At 39.6% G+C, this 18,597-nt stretch overlaps 1 protein-coding gene across 1 annotated transcript in view; it reads left to right on the plus strand.

The window, feature by feature from the left end:
• ANKFN1 (ankyrin repeat and fibronectin type III domain containing 1) overlaps positions 1-18,597 on the plus strand; it is a 318,100-nt gene that overhangs the window by 189,942 nt on the left and 109,561 nt on the right. The window contains exons 6-7 of the mRNA XM_039885708.1: positions 11,966-12,160; positions 13,925-14,038. Coding sequence (XP_039741642.1) covers positions 11,966-12,160; positions 13,925-14,038 — 309 coding nt within the window. The remainder of the gene's footprint in view (positions 1-11,965; positions 12,161-13,924; positions 14,039-18,597) is intronic.

An 18,597-nucleotide genomic window follows, 5' to 3' on the forward strand; every position in this document is an offset into this window, starting at 1 on the left:
AGTAATCGGGCAACTGTGAAATTGGGAAGACCAGTTAGGAGTCTATTTTAGTCGTCCAGAAGACAGATGCCAGTTGCCTGAACTAACATGGTAGTGACATTGATGGCGAGTACGGGTAGAATTCTGGATATATTTAACTGCTTTGTTGAGATATAATTCACACGCCACACAATTCACTCGCTTAATGTGTACAATTCAGTGGTTCCTAGTATATGTACAGAATTATGAAACCATCACCACAATCAATTTTAGACCACTGAAATCACCGCAAAGGAAACCCCATACCCTTTAGCAATCACTCCCGCCTCCCCAGTGCTCCCAGCCCAGGGCGACCACGAATCTACCTTCTGTTCCTATAGATTTTCCTATTCTGGACATTTTGTGTAAATGGAGTCATAGAATATGGTCTTTTGTGAATGGCTTCTTTCTGGATATGTTTTGAAGTAGAGCTGAGAGTACTAGCCAAAGGGAGTTGCTGTGGGGCCAATGGGAGATGCCGCCCAGGGGGAGATGGGATAAAATCACACAACCCTTACCATGTGCCAGGCTCTATTCTGAGCACTTTACGTGAATTCACTCCTTTAATCCTCACGGCAACATTCTGAGGGAGGCACTCACATTCCCCATGGTGCAAACTCTCTGACCCAATGACCACAATGGCTCTGAGCCACAGTTTTTATGTTTCCTGAAAGAAAAAAGTAAACTCATCAAACTGTTAGTTTCACTAATGCTGATTCACTTACTTCCAAGTGGTGAGACCCAGAAGGCTGAAAGAGAAGCAAGCAAGTATGTAATTAGAGGTCACATCTCTGCTCCTAAATTTCGTAAACCCCCACCACCCAAAGACTAGGTACAGAGGTAGATCTTTGTATCAGAAAACTCTTTATTTAAAAAATGCTAAGCTCACCACATCCATGTCCAAGAGAGTGAGGATTTGGGTTCAGTAGAATTGGGGCTCTTCAATAAGAGCTTGGTCATCAAAGTGCCGCTTCTTCTTAGTGGAACTAGAGGATTTGCAGGGATGGGCAAATAAGGATGGAAGAAATCGAAAAGGCTTATTTGCTCCCTTCCAATTTATGTTGCAATAATGTCTGTCCCAAAGATCCAGGGAGGGAGCAGTGGAGGGAGGATCGGAGGGTTTGAACACAGAGAATGCAGACTGAGCTCCATTCTATAGGAACAAGGAGACCATTCATCCAGATGTTGCCTGCACTGGGCTGGATGAAACATTAGTCCTACTTACCTGAGAGGCTACAAAGAATTCTCCATTTTCTGTGAAACCAGTAGGACTCCCAATCTCCCCAAGCCCCTTTGTGCATAATTAAATCTCCATAAAAGGACCCAAGTACTCAATATCTGGTTAAACTAAAAGCAGATCTATTCAAAAGACCCCTGGTTTTTCTCATTCCCTCTAGGATGATAACCACAATTATCATTAGAAAGTCGTAAAGGAAGGTGAGAAATAAACCCAGGTTTTAGCCTCTAGAAAATATGACACTTGAGTCATTTTGGCCACCCAATAAGTCAAAGAGATAATACCATGTATTTACACCCACATGTATAAAAAAAGCAAAGGAATATTAATTGAGTACCTATTAAGTTTCCACATACATTATTTCCAGTTTTCATACTAGCCCTTCAAGATGATGTTATTAGCTTCATTTTGAAGACGAATTTTTTATTCTGAAAGGCTAAGTGACTGACCGAACGTTGCGTATCTAGTAAATAAATAGGGATGCCAAGGACTCGAGCCCAAATCTGTGGGACACCAGTACCTGGGATCCTTCCATGCAAACTTACTGCCTTTCCAAACAACCAATATGGAGGGCTATGGCCACTGGACCCTGCATCTTTCCCTTTGTGTTGTTTGCTAAAATTCTATGGTGTATTTCTTTATTCTGTTCTAAGCACTAAGGTGCCACTCCTGTTGGAGATGCAGGATAGAACACAATTTGTTTTCAGGGATTTTTCATTCACCTTATATACCAAGTACGAAAGAAATAGAATTGCTTCTGTGCATGAGTATGAGTCAGCCCATGAGAAGAACTAGTCTGCCAGCCGGATCCAGATAAGCAAACACCTGCTACATATTGTTCCCCAGAAGCTCTAGAGGCAGGGTAGAAGAGAAAAAAAATCGACAATGAGGTCTTAAGTTCTTAAAGTGTTTTACACATTGCAAAAATGGTTTTGCTTGCATCATCTCATTTGATCCTCACAACTGGCTTGTGAAATGGGAGTTACTGTCCTCCTTTTAATCCATGAGGAAACCAGAATAAGGAAAGTCAAATAATTCACCCAATGCTACAAAGCTAATAAGCAGTGGAGAAATGAACTGAACCTAGATCTTCCATATTAAATTCTTTGGTATTTGTGGAAAAACATTAACACACTGACTATCACACCACAGATGCTCAAATCCTTCCTTCTCTGACTCTCCATCTGCTCCTCTTCTAATGCCTGTCAAGTATTTCACAGCAGAGTGCAGGGTTTCTAATAGGGTTAGTGTTCTGTCTTCCTTTCCCCTGTGTGCTCCCTTCTGAAAACTAGCCCAGTACTCTTTCCACCACGCCAACCAGGGATCGCAATACAACTCAGAAGAAAGTCCTCTGTAACCTCCCCTATTTTATAACGGGAATCGCAAAGACACACATGAGTTTAGGGTCTTAACTCCTAAGCCATTGGTCAGACCTGTGTTCCAGTCTCTAGCCCCTCAATCATAGAACTACATGGAAGTGCTTTTTATAAACACACTTGAAACTCACCATGCACATTTCCTTATTCATAGAGGAAGTCCCAGAAGTGGCCACCCAAACTTGTATACTGCCCCAAGGTTAAATATATACAGCACCCCAACCTGTTCATTAGATGAATGTACTATCTTTATCCAGCAACTTTTTTCACCTTTAGGGAAGCAGCCCAAAGTAGTATTCATTCCTTCTAGAAGAAAGCATCAGTCCTTATTAAAGTAGAATCCCAAGAACATCTTCTCAGACCGAAGTGCCGAGCTCAGGAAATAGGCACAGAATCTGAAAGGACTGGAGTTAGGAAAGCTAACGTACAGAGGCACCTCAGGACACCCGGGGGTTATGCCTTTGTTTCATCCATTTGTATCCCAGTCACCATGAACATCTCAGCTGAACATCTACACACTGTCACCATATGGGAGAGTCTCAAGTCATAAACCCCTCCCTTATTCTGACTAACTCATATCCTGCCCCCACCCTCAAATCACGGTTTAACAGTCTCCAGGAGGAATTTGCTGAATCATCAGTGAAGTCCTTGCCTTTCTGAGGCTGCCATTTATTTGGCATCATGTAGACTCTGTGAACAGTAACCATAAAGAAGCTAGTTCTTTTTGGATACCTGCCATGTGCAAATCTGATCACTCACATGGATTTTCTTCTCGTCTTTTGATCCTAGTACCTGGCACATAGTAGGTGCTCAGAAATTTTCAGTTGTAATTTTAAGCCTTGTCTTCAGCTGGCGGGAATAGCAGATGTTGAATTTTAGCACACATATACACATACATTTTGTATGTAGTGCACGCACAGTGTGTAGAGAAAACCTTGAAGTCTTCCAGCAGTTTATACTTTGAGGTACCTTTTGTTGTTGCTGCTGCTGTTGTTATTTTCCAGGCACTGTTGTAGAATTTGGTTGTAGATATAGCCTGACTGTTTTTGTTTTTACACTATTTAATAATATGGAGGTAAGAACGGTGGGATGTTCCTCACTTTCAGTCTTTCTGCCCTTTCCTAGAGCAGATTCCTCCCTTCTCTCCAGAGCCTCTCCTCTCTCTCTCTCACGTTCTCTCGGATACTGCCTATGGAACTAGGAAATGTCACCCGGAATTAGTTATGTTCAGCTACTTCATAAAATGGAATTGCAGAGTAACTGTCATTTGAGTATGGCACGGACGCCAATGTTACAATTTTGGCAGACTTGTCAGGATGCACCACTGGGTTCTGCAGTAGTCGAGGGTTCGTGCTGGTGCTGGGACTGGTTCAGGGCCCGTCTAAGAGGTGTGACTATAAACTAATGAGGCTGACTTTATGTAAACAAACACACCAGAAAGTCTACAATCCAAACGAATGTTATCCTTTAACATAGTCCTCATGGGAGACCCCACACTTGCTCCAACAGTGCCGCCATTGCTCCAAACACTTTTGGATTTGTCCTCAGAGCCAGTTTATGAGAAAATCTGACTCGTTGCTTAGAGTCACACCTGATTTTTGTTCCAAAACAGCATTGCCCAGCGTCATCACCCTCCATGTTCACCAGGCTTGATTTAGAGAGGTTTCCTGAAATCAAATCCACCCTCAAAGGATGAAGATTTGCAACCATTAGGAATATGTAAAGAACAAGCCTTAGGCACATCTCTAGAATGATCCCCAGATATTTTTATCTGCTTCATTACAATAGACATACAAACCCCCACCCTGACTTACAGACCTGCTCCTCAAACCTCATCTCATGCTGCTCGCCCCTCATCCACGATATGCCAGCCCCACCAGCCTCCATTCTGTCCCTTCGGTGTGTCACGCTGTCTTACCAGAGGGCCTTCGTATCTGCTATTTCCTATTCTTGGAACGCTTGAATGCTTTAAATCTTGATCATTACATGGTCAACCCCTTCTTTCAGCTTCAGTGTCACATCTTCAACAGAGGTTTTCTCTGGCCACCAAATCCGAAGGCTAAAGTCCCTTTATTTTCATTTTAATTTAATCACATCACTTTAGTTTAATTTTCTACATAGCACTTATTACTATATATTTTTCTTAGTGTTTTTACGTACTTATTTCCCGTCTCCACTAAGTTAGAATGTAAACTCCACACATTGCTATACATTTTTCTTAGTGTTTTTACGTACTTATTTCCCGTCTCCACTAAGTTAGAATGTAAACTCCACATGAGCAGAACTTGTCTGCCCCATTAATCACCATGTCCCTAGCAAGCAGCAGACTCTCAATGAATGAATTTAATTGAATTGAATGAATCCCAAGGCTACTTCTTTTTAAGGGTATATGTATATTATTTATTTAGAAGGGAATTATTTTACTAAACATTAAGTGATCTTTTCTTATGTTTCCAAATAATTATTTAGACATCAGGTAACCACAGCCTAAGTTAGTCACCTGCTCTGCAAGTTAATAATTATCTTTTCATTCTTTTCTTTTTAATTTTTAAATAGACATACAATACAGAATATATTCTCCCTGTCAAAAAAAATAAAAGATTATAGATAAAGTTAGAAGATATCTTTGATAACCCACCAACACACACGTGCGTGCACACATACTCACCATTAGGTCCCCGGCCTTGAATTCTTGCAACATAACCATTCCTAGCCTCTTAAGCTTCGACTGATCTAGAAGATCCACTTCCAAGCTTACTGAGAGTGACTGTTGACAAGAGACTTGTGTTCCTTGCTGCACGGGCCTCTCAGTAGGCCTGCTCCCTGACATAGCAGCTGGCTTCCCCCAGGGCAAATGATGCGATGGGGGCGGAGGGAGAGACCAACCAAGCTGGCAGCAACAGTGTCTTTTATATCCTAATCTCAAAAAAGACATATTATCATTTCTCCTGCATCTTGTTGATCACACAGACCAAACCTGCTATAGTGTAGAAGGGTGTGAATTCCAGGAGACAGAGATCACTGGGATTCTCTTGGAAGCTGGGTACCCTACGACCTGTCTAAGATTGTTGAGAATTAAGTGTAATAATAGCTTTAAAACATTTCCCTGGCATACTATAAATGGTCAAAAAATTATTAGCCAGTGTAACTCTCAAAATCAAAATAAAATAACCCAAGAGTGTCTAGTAAGTAAAGAATTTAAATATTTCACCCTTCTGTTGTATAGTTTGTGTTGTAAAAGCACTTTTTAAAGTTCATAGAATATTACGTTCTAAAGCTACACTGTCCAACACAGGAGCCACTAGCCACGTATGACTATCGGGTACTTGAAATGTGTCCAGTCCAAAATGTGTGTTCTAAATGTAACATTTACACTAAATTTTCAAGGCTTCAGTAACATAGACAATATATATTATTCTCTTTATTAATTTAATATTGATTACATATTAAAATAATATTTTGGATCTATTTAGTTAACTAAAATATATTATAATTAATTTCACCTATTTCCTTTGGCTTTTTAATGTCACTACTAGGAAATTTAAAATAATGTGGCTTACACTATAGTTCTATCAGATAGCACTGAAAAATTAGCAGAAGATACAGATACCTTATTTCATAGTTAAGCTCCCTGTGACATCATTGGGTGATCTGCTTTGTATTTCCTAAATAATTTCTTCAAGTGCTTTGCATATTGGTTTTAGAGAAAATGTCCATTTGCCCCTTGGAGTTTGGGAGACAGGCAGAAAGTTCCTCTCTGTGTCAGTGGCTCTGGTTTCTTAAAGAAGGAACCACAATTACAACCTAAACTATAGAATATGGAGCTTGTAAATCCACATTCTGCTGGGGGGAAAGCAGACAAAAAAGATTCCAGAGCCCCCTGTCCAGGGTGTAATGAGTTCTAGGAGAAGAAAGTGCCACAGTAATTAAAATGAAACCTTTAATCTCCAAATCTCTAAAATATTTTTGGAACCTGAACTCTCAAAGTCCTTGGAAATAAGTGAAGCCAAAGTGAATTCTGAGTCCTGAACCTTAGCAAGACAGGTAAATTGAAACTTATGATCTGAGTTTTTCTGGTAAGAGAATGTTTGAATTAAAAACATTTAATTATTGGAATACCTCTATATCATTTCTTTTGACGTTCCTACCTGAAAATGAGTCAGTTGGGAGGTTCTTAGAAGGTTGTCACTTATGATCAGCAAAGATAAATTTTATTAACTGCTATTCTTTGTTGCCCAGAGGATATTAGCTTACAATGCAAGGTTTATACCTAAGTGACCTTGTTTTCTCCTTTGAAGTAACAGATAGGGTTGAAATTGACACCATTTCATATATAGCATATTTCTGAATGGTAGCTGCAACATGAAATTTTTATCTAGGGCAAAAATTATTTTTTTAATACCACAACACTATTTTATAAAAACAACTATTTGATTTATTTTTTGTGCCTATAAAAAAACATAACAAACACAGACCAATGGGTATAATAATAATATAAACCTCCAATAATTGAGAGCCTTCTCTGTAAAGACTATCACCAACTTATCACAACTTATGAGACAGGTGCTGCTATTGTGCCATTTTTAGAGATGAGACACTTGGACTCAAGATAGCAGTATAACTGGTTTGGGTCATACATTCACAAGGGGCAGAGCCTGATCTATAACAGGGATCCTCAACCCCTGAACCACAGACTGGTACCAGTCCGTGGCCTGTTAGGAACCGGGCCACACAACAGGAGGTGAGCGGCAAATGAGAGAATGCAGCTTCATCTGTATTTGCAGCCGCTCCCCATCGCTAGCATCATCACCTCGGCTCCACCCCAGATCATCAGGCATTAGATTCTCATAGGAGCACCGGCCCCTGGTGCCAAAGAGATTGGGGACCGCTGATCTATAAGACCCCAAATCCCTTTTAGCACCTTATCTCCACTTTGGAAATAAGAGTAGATTTCAGCTCAGGATAAGGAAACTCTTTAAAATTAAAGTAAACTCTTTTAAGTTAAAATTTAGAGAAATAGACTAGGCTACCTTGGTGAGTTCCCTTCATGGAGGAAATCATACAAGACCAGGGGCACCATAGGAAAAGGCTCCTAAGGCTGGTTTTAAGGATCCTTCGAACGCTGAAATGAAATGCTTGTCTCAATGCCTTGTTTTTCCCATCAATAAAAACAAAAAATTCTAATAACAATAGAAAGTTACTGCTGAATTATAAAATGGCATATCATTAGTAATGGGCAAATGTATTCTTTTTTTTTTCAAGCAAGCTAAATGAATTGTTCCCGAAAAGACTCAATTAACAATTAAAATTAGTTTATATTTTACCCTCATTAAATTTTCAAGCTCTTAAGCAATTATCAGTTGGGCCCAAATTCACTTACTGTAGGGCAAGGAGGAAATTAAGAAATAGTAAGGCAAGTAAGTGGTTGCTGATCTGTAGGTTAGATTCTGATCGTGAAGAAAATCCACTCAGTCTGATCATTATTTATCTCAGAATTTAAACAGTAACTGTAATTGTATTCTTTGAACACCAAGTACCCACCCCTCCCCATACTCCCACCCTGTAGCTAATTAGCTAGGCAGGTCTTATAACAAATACCCACTCAGAAACACTGGGTGATAGAAATGCTGTTGATAATTAAACACCACAATAGCATGAAGCCAATTTCAGGAGCTGCCGAATGGTCTTGCCTCAGCCCGACTGCTCACCACGCTCACAGACTCTCTATTGTGCTTGCTATATAGTTGCTTGGCTGGAGATGGGATCCACTGCAATAAGAGAGAAAAGACAAAACCTTGAAAATGAATCCAGGAGTTCTGGACTTAAGGGGGAACTATCCAGGGTGTGAAAGTGAAAGGGCAATGGATCCAAGAATAAGAGAAGTGGATGGGCAGGAAAGTCAACCATAAAATAGACATAGACCGGCCAACCAGCCACAGTGAGTTCAGCAATCTGGTGACAAATAGACAGGGACTACAAAATTGCAATACATAAATAATAGGTTCATTTGCATCCCTTTTGGTTTAGAGCAAGTTTGCTACGTTTTTTAAGGTGTTTAAGAAAATCTTGGATAATCATCCCGCCTCCCTGGGCCTCAGTTTCTTCATCGTAAAATAAGGAATTTGAAAAAATTCTCATCCTAGGGCGGCAAAAATAGGAATGGGGCTCCCAGAGGGGTCAAAAAGCCTAACCTACCCCTTCATTACTCAAGATGAAACTACACAGTCTAATATAATTATCATTTTTACTTGTTTTCGCTTAAAATATATTAACCATGTTTGTTAGGTTGATTATCTCATACTGAATGGATACTTCTATTGGCAGTTATATAGGTCATTAATAATAGGGAGAAAATGATTAATTTATAAGTCAGCTGATTTGGTAGTCAATAAAGAAAATCTTTCAAAAAAGAGTGTTTTATTAAGCTATTAAAAAATCCATAGGAAAAAAATAATAAAAGTTTTGCTTGGTGAAATGGCTGGAAACCAGTTGCTCAGTCATGCCTCTCCAACTCATGCATGGAATTACCTCTAACAGAGGTAAGTGAGGATATTCCCAAGGGTACCTGGGGACTTACCTGATCCCCTACCACAGAAAAAAGAAAAAAAAGAAAAGATTTCTCTTATAACATTTCCTTTAAAAAAAAAAAAAATCTTCGATTTCGGGGAAGTTTTTCCATGTTCCTCTGTAATAGAAGTATTCATTTTAATTTCTAAGTAATGTGCTTTAACCAAAATCTATATGGAAAATTTGATGCTCCAGGAAGATGCACATATCCATTCTGTGGCTTCAGAGATGCTCACTGCACCCACCAACACCACCACCATATTACGCCATGCTACAGGTATCCCAGCTTGAGAAGTGTAGGGATCTAGATGATCATGGAAAACTTACCTGGCTATAAAAATCTGTGGATCTTCTTTGTTAGTCTATGAAGAGGCAAAATGCTTTACCTTAAAGATGTAGAATCCCTTCAACCCTTACAACTCAAATAGCATCAAGCCTATAGCCTAGAAGGAAAAGAAAAGTCTAGAAACAAAACATGTTGTGCTAGAGAAAGCAGGAGAAATTTCAGGCGGAGCCAAGCATAGCTGTCCATCTGAAATGCCACCTGGAATTCACACCAGTAATAACTGTTGTGGATATAAAAATTAATAGGGGGGATTTCATAGTATTAGAAAAATTTATTTTTATAAATCATGTGTCTATCACCCAAGTGTTGACGCATGCATGCAATTCAAACATGAGGCTTACAATAAAAAGCTCACTGAATGACCTAGCAAGGACAATTCCCCCATTTTCTCTATAATTTGGACTGGAAGAGGGAGGGGGAGTGGGTAGAGGGTGTAGTTACTGGGTCAATTAATCAACCTGAAAACTGTGACACAAACTCTGACGCCTAACCTATGTCTAAAAATACACAAATGTATACGAATTTGTTTTAAACTGTCAATGCCTATATTTAGGACCTTCCCAGCAAGGCTATAATGAGACTGTGTTTGCGGGCTTCAGTCATAGCAGACTCTACCATTAATCTGAAGTTAGTTAAATTAACAGCATTTAGTACTGACTTGTCAATCTCACTGCTCCAGGAAATTGCACCTTGAGGCTACTAATATTGCCAATTTTTCCACTGGAGTATGCGCCCGCGTGTGTGTATGTGTATTTTTTTCTCCAGAACCTCCGTGTTCATACACCATCATTGCTTCCCTACGTCCACAGCACTTATATTATCATTTATTCTGGCCTCCTTTAGCCTTCCCGGGGGATTCTGCATAGTGTAGCTGCTCAGTGAAAGAGTTTTTTAGCTTTATATTTATTTGTTTATTTTTCTGTCATGGCTCATGACTGAGGCTTTAAAAAAAACTGTGACAGTATTTAGAGTACATGATTGACTGCTACAGCAACATTCATTAACCATGACAAATCTGCAGCAAAACACAGTCCTGAGTGTTCTAAACAGCGACTTGAAAAAGAAAGAAGAAAGAAAGAAAGAAAAAGAAAAAAAGACCCAACTAATTTTTCATTGACCTCATCTGTAAATAAATTTAGACTGATGGTGAGCAGGGGCAATAATAAATTAGTATTCATTTCCTGTAATTAATGCAAACATGCCTATGAACACAGAGAATATGAATATATAACCACCTAATTTCCATTTCAAAATAGAGCTAACAAATTTTCACTTGAGTTATCTTCATAACATTTTCCCCCTTAATTAGAAGAATGAAATGACTGGATTTCTTTCCCACCCACTAGGGGGAAATACTGTTTTGGTCACGGAGAGTGTCCAATGTATTGGCGACAGATCTGCCAACTTACTCTGATCTGTTTCATTATTTGATCCCCTACCACAGGTCCACGCTGAGGCTGTCTTCTCTTGTTTATCACTAATCAGGAAGGGCTCCTCTGAAGTGACCTAGTGACCACCTAGGCAGGCCCTCACATGCATGAGAGCCACCACAAGAAGCAGCCTCCCAGCCTGACACAGCTGTGAAACCATCTCTCATTGACATGAATGTTCACTCACACAATGGTGGGTTGGGCAAACAACATGATGTGAATCGAATACAGATGATCATGCATTGGGCAAAACAGGAAAATGCTTTACAACCTCTCCTGGCAAGAGAATCTAGTAGAACTTGCTCTCTTGGGCCTGGGCATCTCTGGAGACCTTTCCTATAGTCGGACCACAACCAAAGACCAATGTCAAGTCATCCAGCCATCAGAAGTCACTAGCCCTACTGTGTCTGCATTATTAGAATACTTCGATAGCAATAAATGGATTGATACTAAGAGATTTATGCCACTAAGACACACATACGAAAATGTCTGTGAGCTGGGCAGAAAGTGATAACAGCAGAAAATTTGAATCGGGTTCTACCAAAAAAAAAAAAAAAAAAACAACTTTGGCAGAATACGGCTTGCCTCATTGATGATTTTTCCTAGGGCCTTCCTTGCCCTACAGAGCTTTTGACCTTAAGTGTTTGTTCCTCTGAAGATCATAAAAACAAATGCGTGCAATCTGCTTGGAAGTGGTCTTCATGGATACTTGATGGTGGAATTCTAATTAACTGCGCTTAGCAGCTATGTGGGGTATGTGTGTGACGAGAAGGTCAGAGGGCAATGGGAACATCTTAATTTGAGAGATTTACCATTTAATCTAGTGGTAAATGTCACTAATTAGACCTTATCATAACAAGATGTTAATAACGGACATAGATCCCACTGTCACCAGGTATTTTTCAAAACAGAGTAGATTCTTAGATATCCTGCTGGTGAAGCTGCATTTCCCCAGAAAGACAAAGGAGTCATCCCATTTCTTTCCCTTCAGTTGTCAGCCTGGAAAGCCGAGCAATGCACCTCAACACTCTGGTGCAGGAAGCCCAGGAGAGGGTGAGCGAACTCTCCGCTCAGGTGGAGAATGAAGGATTCAGTCTGGACAACACAGAGAAAGAAAAACAGCTGAAAGCTTGGGAGTGGAGGTATCGGCTCTACAGACGCATGAAAACAGGCTTTGAACATGCCAGTGAGTATAAGCAGAGGACTTCTGCATTTAAATAGCCCAAACCTTGACTTGAGACAGCCAGGCCTTCTTTTACTGATTTTTTTTGTAACTCTACAGGGTTGTGGATGGCCGTTGTCAGCCTATTTGGAGCAAGGGCTCTGAGAAGCTGTAAAAGGATCTTTTGTCTTGCTTGATTTTCTGGCTCTTGATAGGTTCTCTGGCCACAGCCATGAAGCTTCAGTGCTGCTGGCCTCCCTCCACCATGTCATAGTCATCTAGCACTTTCCACCGCTAGGCACTAATGCCTAATGACCTGGATGGTCTGAGGCCCTAAGTGGCTATATTTTGGTATGTGGAGGTGGAAAAATATTTGTTCACCTATTGGTCCAGTTTCTGCTTCAAGCTCAAGTTTAAGTTGTTTTCAACTCTCTACAGCAGTTTTTTATATAGTACTTATATAAACCGACCTTCGATTAATACAGGCTACAGAGAACAGTCAATCAACGCATGAATTACGCTTCTGTCTACACTTCCATTCTCATTACCAATTCTTTTTGTTAATTTAAGAAAGCCTTGTTTCTGGATAATACTCACTAGCCCTGGAAGGTACTGCTTAGTGCAGCTTCTGATATAAAAAATATATAAAATTCAAACACTTGTGAAATACTAAACTTTTATTCCGAAAGCAATCTTATTTAAACAACAAAAACTTAGAAATATATTTTAATTTTAAATATAAGGGAAAGGACAGTTCATTAGTTTGGAAATTATCTGCCTCTGCTCCAGGAACCTTAGCTGTGCTAAAGATCAAAGGCAGTGAAAATCTTGTTTCTGAAGTAGTACTGTATACTAAGTACCAAAACTGGGCCTAATCCTTTCTCTTGAAGCAAATAGCTTAAGCAACATTAATGAAAGGTTGCTTTTAATATTAATCTCTTCAGCAATGCTGATACATGTTTGCTGTTTTTTTTTTAAAAAAAAGACAAAAGCAATTGTTTTAGTAAATGCATTTGCTATTGTACTTCATTCAGATGAATATTAGAAGTCATATTTTTAGACTTGATATCATTTTCCTTGTAATGTTCTAAATTAACAAATACCTTCTGGGTGTTAAGGAATACCAAAACCATCAGAAATCTTTTTAAAACCTAAAGTTAGTAGACATGGTATTTGCCCATGAATTCTTTCTTAGAAAAGTTCTACTTGATGTAATAGGAGGCAGCATGGGAGCGAGGCAAGTTAACATTCTATACTGGGAAGAGCACAGAATCTGGCATCCAAAGCCAATGGCTTTCATCCCAGCTATGTCTTCATCATGTTCTCAAATGAGTAATTTGGCCTCTTTGGGCTGCAGCTTTCTCATCCTAAAAGAGCAGTTGCTATACTTGCCCTTTCTACACAATGGGGTTGCAAAAAGTCTCCAGTGAAATGATTTACGAGAAAGTACTTTATGAAATGTAATGGTCTCCATCTACAAAGTTGGTTCCTGCTAACACTTTCTGGCCTCCTCTCCGCTGGTCCAGCTGATCTCCAGAATACTTTGGGAAGGCTTGACTGGTATTATGTACCCCTTCGGAAGATGTTCTAATGATCAAATAAGACCAAGATGGCAACAAATAAAGGCCATTGAGACTTCTAATGAAAGTGTTCAAAAGCAAAAGCTATTAGGCTCTACAAACAAATGTTTCCATAGTATATGTTTCAGGGTATCCATCAAAAAGGCAAGAACATTGTTTGAAAAGGATTCACTATGTTAAGATCCTTATGTTTTTCCTTCTGTCCCAGGAGCCCCCGAGGTGCCAACCAACGTCTGTCTCGCGGTAACCGGCAGCACATCACTCACTGTCAGCTTTCAAGAGCCTCTTAGTGTCAACGCAGCTGTAGTGACCAGATATAAAGGTACTGGGCTCCAGATATTTTTTTCATTGCTCCTTAAAAAACAATCCATTGTTTGGCGATCAGTTGTGCATTTTCTGTTTGTTTTCCTGCTAATAGGCTGTTTTTTTCATCCCATTTACTTTTGGAGTTGAAATAGTTCCACGGGCACTCATGAATAGAGTGATAAGTCACAGAAAGGATGAACCACAAGACCGGGCTGTCATTCTAAGCCCCTCAATTAATATTAATATCCCAAGCCTGTTTGCATAGGGCCTGCTCTGTGCGTATCATAGGGATGGATACGGGGCTGAGTAGTACACACTGAAGAATCAGCCTGGATCCAAGGAGCTTAGAGGCTGGGATTTGGAACATACTAAATAGCGGGGCATATAAATTGATAGCTGTAATAGCAGGTAACCAGCATTGTGGATTTTTTTTTTTTTAACCAGTAATAACAGATACAGTGTGCATTGGAGGTCAGAAAGACCCCAGGGTGGTGGTGGCATTTGGGTCTAGCTTTCAAAGATAGCTAGAATTTGAACCAGAAGATAAAGTAAACTCTAAGTGAAGAGAACAGTGAGCACAGGTATAAAAGCAAGAACATGCTAAGATAAGTAAAGAAGAATAAAGGGAATGTGTCGAAGAAAGAGAGAATAGCATGGCTCCAAGGGAGGGAAGGAGAGGATTCGTGCCAAGGTGCAGGGAAATGTAAGATTAGAGGGAAATTAGGGTCAGGAGATTAAGAGTAGGGTGAGGCTTGAAATAAAGACTAAGGATTTTAGGTTTTATTTGATGAACTCTGCAGGCCACTAGTAAGGACAAGAGCAGAGAACTGAAAGATTTAAGTGGCAACACTGTGTATGAAGTATTGGAAGATGTGGATTTAGAATAAGGAGATGAATTAGGAAGATATACAGAAGAGAGGTCATGACAGCCAGCAACAGAGAAAAAAGAGAGAGCCCAGAGGAGAAAGATATTTCGGAGATGTTATCATAACAGCCAAGGCTTACAGGGCACCTACTATGTGCTGGATACTGTTTAAAGTCTTTATATTAACTCTATTTAAGCTTCACAACAACCTTATGAGGTAAGTACTGTTACGATTCCCATTTTGCGGATGAGGAAACTAAGGCAATGATGTTAAGAAATTTGTCTAAAGGCTCACGGCAGAGCCAGAAGTACCTCATTATGTTGAAGTATGAATGTGGTAGACAAAAAAAAGAAAGAAGTCTCTTTTCCTGATTCATGAGGATATATGGAAATACCCTGAACAGTTCTAAAAACTGATAAAGCTCTGCAAGTGTATTCCAAGATGCCAGGCCACAACACAGAATTTTTGTGTACTGTTGCTCCCTTGGGCCACAAAAAAAAGTAGTGTTTGTGCTTCCTTTCTCCTTCCCAGGGCTTGTTGCCAGGAGAACCTCCTATCTGCAAACATTAACTCTGCCCACACTCCGTAGCTTCCTAAGGTGCTTCTAGATAAGTCCATTCTCTGTTTATAATACCTTACTTAGGTAAGACAGCCTTGAGTTGGTTATCACTTTGGGTCTAAGAGAAGGCAGCCTGAGAGTACTAGCAACAACAGATAAAAGAAGCCACCCAGAATGACCTCTCACAGCCATTCTCTGCTACAGTTCTGACACTTTCTCTTGGTTGTCTCATCTGCCAAGACTTTCCAAAATTCAGAGCCAGTGTTCACAGGCAATGTCAGACATGGGCATTTTCCTCTCTTTCTACATCTCTTCCACTCAGAGTTTTGATGAAGGGGTTTAATCAACGCTGTCCAACTTGACATTTTCTTCTTACGTTTGATTAGTGAGCTATCAGGAGCTAATTTATCCAGACTGTCAGCTAGTTAATACTTAGCCACAATGTCAGAAAATTCTATCAGCATTCACATATTAACGAGTCTCATCTCAGGAGACTTGCATTTGGGTGAGGTTGAAACGAAAGGTCACAAGTGGGTTCTGTTACTGACTGGAGGAGATTAATTAAGCATTATGAATAGAATTGTCTGTTGCATTACAGAGTAGATTTCCTGATGTTAATTTATAAGGTCATAAATTGAGTCCTTAACCTGACCACTCTCAAGGGTTATTTAAAACAGCTGGTGGCCTACTGTACCCAGAGACAGAAGGACAGTTTTTAATTCAGGGTTGAAGTAATTATTTAATTATGGAAATATTAGCAAAATTACCCTGAGACAAGACTAATTATTTTCTTTGCTTTATAAAAGAAGAAAAAACAATTGAGAAATCTGCGGGATGAAACGACAATTATCTAATTGGTGAGAGAGAAGGCTTAACCCTGCAGTATTTAGGGTCTGGCAAAAACATCTCACACTGTTCTCCAGAATTTCTGGGTTCAGCAAAACCTCAAGCCTATTTTGACAACTGGTTGTTTTCCCCCTTCATGCATGAGCCAGTGTTTGAAAGAAAATCTGAACCCTGTTTCTCACTTGTTTACACTCAACTCATCAACATGTTGGGTTTTTTAAGAGTTTGTTGATATTCAAGAACCTTTTTAAGAGCATCTCTTTATAAGTCTTCTTCAGGCCCCGGGGTGGGGGTGGGGCTACCAAGCCAGTTGCCATCACAACTTGGATATGAAAGGTGTCAATTCCAGCTTAAAACTCTGGAAACAGTTCAGGGTGAGACCCACTGGATTTTTCTGCCTGCCGCTCCCCTGAATGCAGGAAAATGGGGCTAAGAGAGCTACTGTCTGTTTTTAGGTGTTTTCTCCACTAATTTAATGAGCTCTTTTGGTCCCATCTCACCAGTTGTCATAGTTTACAAAGCAAAACTAGAGTTAGTTCAGATGCTTTGGATAATCACCAGAACTCTCCTTCCACAGTCTCTCCTCGCTGCCTTGGATAATGTGCCTGATGCTCTCATTTGCAGAACGTATGTCATTTCTCTGCAGGCCCAAAGGAGAAAACATTTTCGAAAGTTATTTTGCTGCTCTTTGCAAGGTTTGGGGTGGATAGGAAGGTATCCTATAACAGGTGCAGTAAGGCATCTGTTTACCATCCACAGGATGAATTATTTTCTGGCTTTTTAAAAAGCGGGCCTTGGAGCAGTCACACTTTGGGGTTTGCCAATTACAAGATGCTGCAATAGGTGCTCCAGTGCGTGTGGGCAGTACCCTGGTTTGGACGGTGCCCTTCCCCACCTCTTTTCCTGCCTTGTTTCCCTAACTGATTAGAAACCGCCACCCTAATTCCTTTCTATAAAGGCTTGTAATAGTAAATTATTTAACTGCTCATCATTTGGTAGCATTTTTTTTTTAAATTAAAAAGCATTCCTTCTTGTAGAGGTTTTCAGGACCTTTCAGGAGCTGGTAGTGTATCTGCTTCTGCAAAGACCAGGTGGTTGCTTCTACCAACCAACACCTTCAATCTCTTTCTCAGGAGAGGAAGCCAAAGAATTCCAGGAAGATGTCTGGTAGCATTACGACTTCTAGGAGGGAGAGTCCACCATTTGTACATTAAAACCCTCAGGGCTGATCATTTATAATGATAGTGCAAACTTGATGACTTGGTCACTTGGGCCATCATTCCATAAGAGCTAAGAAAAACCTGATTTCATAGGGCTTGGATACACATTGTTTAGTTATTTAAATTATTTTTATGACTTCTATTATTTTTTCCACCTACACCTTGTAGTTGGAAAGATATTGGTCTACCAAGAAAAATGCACTGCATTAGAGAATATAATTATTTTCCATGTTTAATTAATTGAAAAATTAATCTCATCATAAGCGTGAGGTAGTTACCCTCGTTACTAGATTGAAGTGATATAATTCCATGAAGCAAAAAGATTTATAACCTCATTTAGCCTGTCTAGGCAGGAGTAAAGCCAAAAGTTTGCAGATGATAACAACTAGGAGAGGCAGAAGTTATGTCCAGAGGAAATGAAACTCAGTGATTTAACATATTTTGCTTGTGAGTAAAAATGTAGAAGTGGGTTGAGTGACTAAATGTATGATGGGGATAAACAGCAGGGCCAGTGAGAATGAGAGAAAGGCAACGCTCAGCCATGACAGCCTTTGTGGCTTTAGTCCTCCTAAGTACCTCCCCTAGTTGCCGAGTTGTCAGGATCCAGCCAGTTTACTTTCCAACCGTCTTGTGATTCACCTGAAAATCTTTCTCCACTAAGATATGTTTTACAAAGCATAGCTTTTTTTGCATTTTCTTTTTTTGGGAGAAAAATTTTAACCCTCAAACAATACAGTACAGGGTTGTATAAGAGAAAAAGTCGAGATTTACTCTTTCCCCAATATCTCATCCCTACCATCACGTTAATCTCTGTCATGAGTTTAATGTATTTCCTTACAAATCCTTTCTTGATGCATGTACACACACACACACACATATACACAAATGTATAGTTTTATTTGTGTATTCTAAAATAAATATTATCACACTATTTGTCCGATTCTACAACTAGATTTTTTTCAACTCAACAATATACTATATGTATCATATACATCTTTTTTATGTCAGTATGTTTGATCTTCATTCTTTTTAATAGTTGTATAGTATTCTTATTCTTTAGATAGAGGCACTATATTTAATCGTT

The sequence above is a fragment of the Pteropus medius genome, unplaced genomic scaffold (assembly GCF_902729225.1).
Source record: "Pteropus medius unplaced genomic scaffold, Ma_sr-lr_union100, whole genome shotgun sequence".
Classification (NCBI taxonomy): Eukaryota; Metazoa; Chordata; class Mammalia; order Chiroptera; family Pteropodidae; genus Pteropus; species Pteropus medius.